Source organism: Anguilla rostrata, chromosome 11, assembly GCF_018555375.3.
Source record: "Anguilla rostrata isolate EN2019 chromosome 11, ASM1855537v3, whole genome shotgun sequence".
Lineage (NCBI taxonomy): Eukaryota > Metazoa > Chordata > Actinopteri > Anguilliformes > Anguillidae > Anguilla > Anguilla rostrata.
Genome location: NC_057943.1, coordinates 38,407,838 through 38,417,201, shown reverse-complemented (window position 1 = coordinate 38,417,201; position 9,364 = coordinate 38,407,838). Strand labels below are relative to the sequence as shown.

Genomic DNA, 9,364 nt, shown 5'->3' with positions numbered 1-9,364 from the left:
GTCACATACACACATCACAGGGCTGAGAACCACTGGTTTACTGGGCCTGCTTCAGTCAGTCACATACACACATCACAGGGCTGAGAACCACTGGTTTACTGGGCCTACTTCAGTCAGTCACATACACACATCACAGGGCTGAGAACCACCGGTTTACTGGGCCTGCTTCAGTCAGTCACATACACACATCACAGGGCTGAGAACCACTGGTTTACTGGGCCTACTTCAGTCAGTCACATACACACATCACAGGGCTGAGAACCACCGGTTTACTGGGCCTGCTTCAGTCAGTCACATACACACATCACAGGGCTGAGAACCACTGGTTTACTGGGCCTGCTTCAGTCAGTCACATACACACATCACAGGGCTGAGAACCACTGGTTTACTGGGCCTGCTTCAGTCAGTCACATACACACATCACAGGGCTGAGAACCACTGGTTTAGAGAGACATTCACACACAGCCCATCCTCACCACTGCCAGTGATTTTCCACTAAGTGCCTTTATGGCCCCACACACAGACACACAGACACCTGCACACACACATGTGCTCTTTAATGCTGTGGTCAACCAGGAAACAGTAACCATGGTGAACTGTCACCTGCTCAGCCTCTCTGCATCTTTAATTATTATGGAATTTCGTAACTGGGTGTTTGAGTCTCAGTAGCGACATTGCAGACTATTGCCAGAGGTCTGCACTGGCAAGGCTTGCCGGGGAATGCTATGGGGTAATCTGGCAAGCTTTACTATTTTCATCGCTCTCTAGCGGCCACTACTGGTCAGACCAAGTGGTTAAATCATAATCATAGCCCACGTCTGACACCTGAATCATTAACTTTGCCCACCAAGCCTATCTGTATTACAGTGACAGGCCAGTCATTTTATTCAGTAATATTTCATTCTGGACAGTTGCCATTAAATCTTAAAAGCCAGTTAAGATGCAGATGAGTTTAAGATCATTACTTACAGTGGATTGTTTGCCATTCAGGTATTTCTTATTTGACTTTTTTAAAAATCTTGAATGTTATCAGAAGCTGTAGAAATATTAACAAGTAACATCTGACATCAAGGAATCAGGCATTTGGTAATGAAAGCTGTTTATGAAGAAGTACTGTGCTTCATAGTGTCATTTATACTGTAACATGTTATTTCTGTCTATCATGAACCTCAAGGTTGAGGAAGTGCCATTCTGCCTCCTTGTCTTCTCTTCATTACACTCCTTTAATTTCTGTTTATCAAATCTGCATATGCAAAAACAAATGAATCCTGCCATATTAAATTTGTTTATGTGTTTAGAAGAGGCTGTTTTACTAAATTACGTCTGCAGAGTGTTGCCTGATATTTATGGTTCCTTGGAAGAAATTGCACATTGCTGGTTGAGGGAGTCCCAGAATCCCAAAGTGTACTTCCTGTTCTTCCTATGTAAAATAATGATGTCATATTTTTAATCCAGTTAGAATGTTCTTATCCTGTGAATCTACAGCCTATGAATAAAGGACATTTGTATGCAGATGTTATGCTTTAAGCTTGTTGTGCGATTCAGATTTTAAGAGCGGACATTGAGAGCATGGTGTTTGTGCTGGAATGTACATGTATTGTATTTGATAATATTTGATGTCCAAATAACGTCCAATGTTTGGGTGCTTGCTGTTGTGTTGCTCACTGTACTGACCTTGGTGCCAGTTACTAAATGGGCAGTCTTGAAAAAGAGGCTTCTCTGTATTATCACATTTTGCGTTCTGTGATCATTCATCCATTATCTATACCTGCTTATTTGTGGTCAGGGTCGCGGGAGGTGCTGGAGCCTATCCCAGCATGCATTGGGCGAGAGGCAGGAATATGCCCTGGACAGTTTTCCATTCCATTTCTGTGCATACACAACATTCACTCACACACTCATACCTAGGGGCAATTTAGACTCTCCAATTAACCTAACATGCATGTCTTAAGACTGTGGGAGGAAACTGGAGTACCCGGAAGACCTTCTTGCTGTGCTACCCAATGCACCACCATACTGCCTGCTCTGTGATCTGGAGGTTTGTTATCAAAAAGAAATCTAGATTTACAGTAGCTTTTTTATAGAGAAAGGGGACAGTTCACATCTTTATTTATTTTTTCTCACTTTATACAGATGGGGTGAATGCAAAGAGGGTTACAGGTGGAGATGGGGTCACAGCACAGAAAGCACCAGGGCATGGACCTAGCTGCCCTACATACTGCACCTGTTACCAGGGGCAACACCAGGGATTTTAGGCCCAATGAAATGATCTTGGGCCCCACCATCCCAGAAAATCCTATATTCTAATATTTCTGAGGGCCCCACTCAGTCAAGGTTCTTTGTTCTTTGAGTCAATTGTCCTAACCCCCCCCCCCCCCCCCAAACCCCCAGCCACGATGCCCTTGCCTGTGACTGTTATCTGGACATCTTACCTATATAAACATTAAGTAAATTAATTTGTCTATTGAGCATGTGCACCTTGCACATTTTACTACTCTGCTGAAATTTACAGAGCACTGTTGTCAACTTATAAGCTCATAAAATGAAATACAGAGACAATCAGTTATGTATAAGATATCCTGAAATGGAGTCATTTTTATCCAACTGTCAGAACAAAACTGATCATCTTGAAACACAGTGGACTCCCTGGATCAGCCCAGCACACATCCTGCTGCCTGTTGTTTTGAGCGCTCACAGTACGAGCACTGTCTCCGTGGTTTATGGTGATGCGTTTCCTGTCAGAGTTGTGTTCAGCAGGTAACCAGATGCTGCTGCTGCGGCCGCTGCCCTCCCTTTGACCTGACAAGGAAGTCAGGCAGAGCATGCCACCCACGATGCCATGCACCCACAGAGTTGCACACCAGAGCACACTTGGAGAGAAGTCTTAATGAGATTTCTATTCATGTTCTATTCGCGTTCATGAGATTCAGAAACAGGGGCTTAGCTTTTAGGCCGCAGGAGGCTAAGGCAGCATCACTCATCTGCTTAACTCCACGATGCAGAGCGAGCGGAACTGTAGCCCCATAGGTGAAAGACACAGCAGCAGGTTGTTCAAAAACACTTTATTTCACTTGCCCGTGCTCCATCCAGTTGAGAGAGATACGGGTCAGACTTTGGAGCTGGAGAGTAGGGTCGCAACAGGTCGGAAAACGTCCGCTAAATTCCCTGAAACTTTCCGGAAACTTTCCATGGGAAGTTAAGCTTATAAAACGCATATAAAATTTCACTGTAAAATGTCAGCTTATACTACTGAATAATTTTTTGGGGGAAATACACGTAAAAATACACGTAATTCTAGATATTTTTCTAGATATGTTTCACATTCTTCCATCTAATGTCCAGGGCACATTTGCATCTCATGCACACAAAACTCTCAGCATTTTATTTAATGGAAATTCAGTAGAAACACAAATGTCTGCATACACAGAGTTCCCCCATCAGAGGGAATGCATTATTAAACATTCCTGTTTTCTTGTTGTTCAGTGAAAGAATCACATGTAAAAACTAAAACTAAAAAAATTAAAACTCATTTAATTAAAATTCAACTCAAAACTAAATAGTACATTATTTATTTCTCTCAGTAGGTTTCGCACTTATGTCTGTTTATGATAAGGTCTACGTTTCTATGTGCACATGGCACGGTAAATGCAGCCTGTGCACATAACCCCCACATATTCCCTTTTCCCCACAAATTCACATTTATTCCAAAATAGTCCTGTTAATTCCTGTATATTCCCATGGAAAGTCAGGGACAGCCCAACTCAGATCACATCCTCAATAACAGACATCTCCAACCGGCACTTACAAACCACCATCGATAGCAGCACAGAAGACTTGCGTCATCGAGCCCAACAGTGAATTTACAAACAGCACAAGGAAATTCTAGTCAAAAACAAAATAGAGAATAGAAAAAATTATTTACTCTCTCCATATTTACAGAACATTCCTATCTACGTTTTAAATAAACTCTAGCCCCCCCCCCCCCCCCACAGTCTGAAGGTCATGAGGCCCATTGTCTGCTCTACTGTTTCTTCGATTTCTCTCTCTTCTTCTTTTCCTCGTATTCCGCTATCTTTCTGTGGAAATAACCTGGGGAAAAAAAGCCGATAAGAATTGATGAGAGGATCAAGTCTGGCGCGAATTTAAAACTTGATGACAGAAGAGTTACCTGCAGCTGTACAGCATGAAAGGTGGGTAAGAGAAAGAAAGAAAGAAAGATTTGAGAAAAACAGCCACGTTCAGGGAGAGAGTTGCTGCTTTTGTTTGGAAAATGGTCCCTTTTTAAGTTTTGCTCAAAACATCCACTAAATCAGGTGTTTCAAAATGGCCTTTTGCTGTGGAAAATGGAACTGTGTGACCTGAGCAAGCCCCACATGCTACAGTCAGGCAAGGACAAACAGAATTTAATCACGTTCACATGAGCATGCTTTACGTGTTAAAGAAGCCAAGCTGAATGGACACTTTTTCTAATAAATTTCAACTGTTTCCATTTGCCCTGAAGCACACCAAGCGACGGGATTAGGAAGAATGCGGAGGATTAACATTCATACCATCGACTAAATTCGCTTTTGTACAAATGCAACACTCTCTGGCCAGCAGGCAGTTCACATGAACTTAAGTAACCTTCTGTATAGCAGCATGAATTCACACTCATGGAAACCTAGCTAATAAGAGTTAGTACTGTACTAATGCTGTATTATTCAGCTATACTGTAAACATCTGCTGTGTGTTAACCAAATACTCATTAAAACTAAAACTAAATGTCTCTTTACTTATACTCAACTGGAAAGACTGGAGACCAGATGGTGGAGACACCTTATCTTATCAACTTATCAATAAATGTAACTGCTCGTCTGAGCCTGAAATGAAACTTTGACCGCACAAGTAAAACGGAAGCCAGCACAGACGGCGAGTGCAAAACGGAGAGGCGAGGGCAGGAGAACGACAGCTGGGACCAGGAGACCCCGGAACACGGAGGTGAGCAGGGAACACGGACCTTCCTGAGTGGCGGGCTGCTGCTCCACGTCCTGGATGAAGAGGTCAAACATCTGAGTACGGATGAACTTCTTGACAAAGTGGCGCGTGGTCTTGGACTGGATGGCCTTGTAGAAGCTCCTGGCCTGGAAGACCCCCGGCTGGGCGCTGGAGGTGCGCTTGACGTACGGGCCGAAGTGGCCCACCGTCTTCACGAAGAAGGGCAGGAAGGCCTCCGACACCACCCTGTTCAGCTCCTCCAGCGCTGGGGTGGAGACACACACATGCCGACGCACAGGCACACAGGCACACAGGCGCATGGGCACAAACGCACGCACATGCGCTCGCACACACGCACACACACACAGGCACACACGCGCACACACACACATGCACACACATATACACACACACACACGCACAGACACACACACACAGGCACACGCACACAGGCGCATGGGCACAAACACACGCACGCACATGCACAGGCCAGAGCACACACAGGCAACACGGCACACACACATGCACACATATACACAACCACAGACAGACACACACACACAGGCACACAGGCGTGTAGGCACACACACGCACACACACACAGGCACACAGTCGTACAAGCACACAGGAACACGCACAGGCACACAGGCACACACACACACAAACAGTCAATTAAACCTTCCGACTCTACATGGGCCCTGGAGAGTGCACTTTGGACCGTGGTGCAGAAGACTCTCCCCTGCTTTCTCCACGTTTGATTGGATCTCACCAGTCCTGTCCTGTTTCTGAAATTCACCTCAGACAGGTGATGTCATTGCTGTATGGATCAGGCACAAGTTAAACTGCACCTGATTGGACCTGTAAATGCAGGGGTGAACTCACCCAGTGCGTGTGTGCATTTAACGCTGATATGTAGAGAGAGGAGCCACATTAGCAGTGATCCTCTATCTACAGAGTGATGCATAAAGCTAGAGCAAGGCCATGACATGAGCATGATGAGCACAACGATAGTAATATTTAACACAACCTCTCATCTGTTAAACAGGACATGTGGACTGCTGCTGCAATGAACCAACAACACGTCTGCTGCGATTTTTAGCATGCTGCATGTCTGCTGAGGTTTTTAACACGCTGCATGTCTGCTGAGGTTTTTAACAAGCTGCATGTCTGCTGAGGTTTTTAACACTCTGCATGTCTGCTGAGGTTTTTAACACTCTGCATGTCTGCTGAGGTTTTTAACACGCTGCATGTCTGCTGAGGTTTTTAACACTCTGCATGTCTGCTGAGGTTTTTACAAGCTGCATGGTCTGATGAGGGTTAACACCCTGCATGTCTGCTGAGGTTTTAACCCCTTGCATGTCTGTCTACGAGTGTTTTAACACTCTGCATGGCTGCTGGAGGTTTTTAAACAATCTCATTGTCGCTGAGGTTGTTAATAAGCTGCATGTCTGCTGAGGTTTTTAACACTCTGCATGTCTGCTGAGGTTTTTAACACTCTGCATGTCTGCTGAGGTTTTTAACACTGCATGTCTGCTGAGGTTTTTAACAAGCTGCATGTCTGCTGAGGTTTTTAACACTGCATGTCTGCTGAGGTTTTTAACACTCTGCATGTCTGCTGAGGTTTTTAACAGCTGCATGTCTGCTGAGGTTTTTAACACGTCTGCATGTCTGCTGAGGTTTTTAACACTGCATGTCTGCTGAGGTTTTTAACACTGCATGTCTGCTGAGGTTTTTAACAAGCTGCACGTCTGCTGAGGTTTTTAACACTCTGCATGTCTGCTGAGGTTTTTAACACTCTGCATGTCTGCTGAGGTTTTTAACACTCTGCATGTCTGCTGAGGTTTTTAACACGCTGCATGTCTGCTGAGGTTTTTAACACGCTGCACGTCTGCTGAGGTTTTTAACACGCTGCATGTCTGCTGAGGTTTTTAACACTCTGCATGTCTGCTGAGGTTTTTAACAAGCTGCATGTCTGCTGAGGTTTTTAACACGCTGCATGTCTGGTGCACATCTGGGATGCATATTTTATTTTGTCCTAAGAACCTGACTGTCAGGTGCTGCACACCTTATTTTTATATCTGTAGTTCTTCATGTTTTTAATTGATGTCATGTCCGCTGCTGGTATTAGTGAAGTATATTAGCTGACGCTCTTACCCATACTCAGTCTACATGGCTCATATTTTACATGCTCTCCACTTTACACTTACAACACCAAGTAAGAATATAAATAATACTCTACCATATATAAACATACTCACTTGAGTTGTCTTTTCTGGCACTTAATGCCTGCAGGATTTCATCCCGGAACTTTGGAGGGATAATATTCTTCTCATCTCCAATCTGCTCCGCACACAGACAGACAATTCCACAGACGAACAGACAGACAGTTCCACAGACACAGTCAGTCAGACAGACAGACAGACAGTTTCACAGGCGGACACGCACATCGTTCCACAAACACAGTCAAACAGACAGACAGAGAGAGTTCCAGACAGCCAAAAAAGACAGATTATCAGACAGCTATTTAACACATACTGTTAATACACTTTCATGAGAAAGTGTGACTTTCTGTTCATATTGGTTAATAGTTTAATAGTCAATGTTTTGTTGAATAATTCATCAAAAGTATTTTACAGTCGTGATGAAGCACTTCACTACAAGGCGTCAATATGAAAACAAAATGGAGTGTGCGACAGCACAGACTGCCATGCTGATAAGAAACACAGTCAGAAACACAGGACACTCACACTAATTATGAACGTGTTCTTCACTCCTTCAGACAAATCCACCACCAACATCTGGAACAGAGACACACAGAGAATGAGCGATTCCGGCTTCTGCTGATTTTAAAATAACCTCTTTAAAAAGGATGTAACAGTTTCATTTATTTAATCTATTTTTTAAAATAAATTTGACACCCAACGTGGGGCTGAGCATGTCCAACACCGCCCCCCTAATTAGGAACGGCCAGCTGTCTGCAACCGTAGCTGCGTTCAACTGTAACCCCCACCACCAGGTCAGGAGAGTGCTGACAGCCACAGTTCTCCTCCGAAACACATGGTGTCGCCAGTCTGCTTCTTTTCGGCCCGCACTCTACAACTAAGCTCTTATAGAGTGGAGTCAGAGGAAGACCTTTCATACCCGGCTTTAACACAGTCTGTGGATTAAAGCTCTACACCCAATCGACCAGCAGGGGCCGCTAGACAGCATTGAAAGCAGACTAACGGACTGAACCATTCCATACCTGGGGTGACACAATCGCCAACTGCACATCACACTGTGATACTACCAACCACAGTCGGCAATGGCATGGTCCGGATTCAAGATATTCTCATTCCTTTTGGAGAAACTGTTCTAAAACCCCATTGAAAGACCAGAACAGAGTCTTCCCTGAGTATGCTGATCTTCAGCATGTCAGTGTTCCCCCAGTGATAGTAAAATAGGTGCGAGACCTTACTTCAGCATCTCGTGTCTTTACGCATCTTTACTTCCTTTAAGAGTTCAGTTGTTTCCATGACTGACCTTGGTAGTATCGGGCATGAAACAAGATAATAATAGAGTTCAACTTGTCTAATAAAGAAATAGCTGTTTGTCTTCTGCAAGGCTTGCAGAATACATAACTCCTAACACATAGCTCCAAGATTGGGCCAGCACAAAATCTTTCTCACTTGTGATTTCCCAACGAAAGATTAATGGTGGGTGGTGATAAATGAATGACTAATCTATGCCCCTGACAAACCACACCCCCATACAAGGTCTGCAATCTCAATGCTTCATTTGGGAAATGGAATTCACTGGTTATGATGGAGAAGTTGAGCAGAAAATCAGATTTTTCAAGTCTGAGAACTTAACTCCTGCATAACCATTCTCACTCTAGTTCTTTCTGTGTGATGGAACTGGTCCAGGTAACTGCAGAATGTGAATGCCCATCCACACCTGCAGTATCTATAAGTGTGTGTGCATGTGTACGTGTGTGCATGTATGTGTGTGTGAGTGTGTGCGTGTGTTTATGTATGTATATGTGCGTGTGTGTGTGCATGTGTGTGTGTGAGTGTGTGTATACGTGCATGTGTGTGTGTGAGTGTGTGTGTGTGTGTGTATATGTGGGTGTGTGTGTGTGAGTGTGTGTGTATACGTGCGTGTGTGTGTGTGAGTGTGTATGTGTGTGCGCGTATATGTATGTGCGTGTGTGTGTGTGCGCGTGTGTGTATATGTGCGTGTGTGTGTGCATGTGTGTGCGCGTGTGTGTGTGTATATGTTTGTGTGTGCGCGCGTGTGTATATGTGCATGTGTGTGTGTGTATGTGTGTGTGTGTGTGTGTGCGCGCGTGTGTGTGTGTATATGTGCGTGTGTGTGTATATGTGTGATTGTGTGTGTGTGTGTGTGTATG

The 9,364-nt window shown here is 44.3% G+C and overlaps 2 protein-coding genes across 5 annotated transcripts in view; one reads left to right on the top strand and one right to left on the bottom strand.

Moving 5' to 3' along the window:
• Positions 1–1,732, top strand: part of LOC135234869 (DNA damage-regulated autophagy modulator protein 2-like) — a 15,296-nt gene extending 13,564 nt beyond the window's left edge. For both annotated transcript variants that reach the window (XM_064299929.1, XM_064299928.1), the window contains exon 8: positions 1–1,732. This exon is cut by the window's left edge and continues 1,401 nt beyond it. The gene's annotated coding sequence lies outside the window, so the exon portion shown is untranslated.
• A 1,315-nt stretch (positions 1,733–3,047) lies between these two features.
• Positions 3,048–9,364, bottom strand: part of LOC135234868 (DENN domain-containing protein 2D-like) — a 52,417-nt gene continuing 46,100 nt past the window's right edge. For all 3 annotated transcript variants that reach the window (XM_064299925.1, XM_064299927.1, XM_064299926.1), the window contains 4 exons: positions 7,722–7,772; positions 7,233–7,314; positions 4,997–5,239; positions 3,048–4,089 (listed from right to left, as the gene is read on the bottom strand). In XM_064299925.1, the coding sequence (XP_064155995.1) occupies positions 4,022–4,089; positions 4,997–5,239; positions 7,233–7,314; positions 7,722–7,772 (444 nt within the window). In that variant the 3' untranslated portion in view covers positions 3,048–4,021. The remainder of the gene's footprint in view (positions 4,090–4,996; positions 5,240–7,232; positions 7,315–7,721; positions 7,773–9,364) is intronic.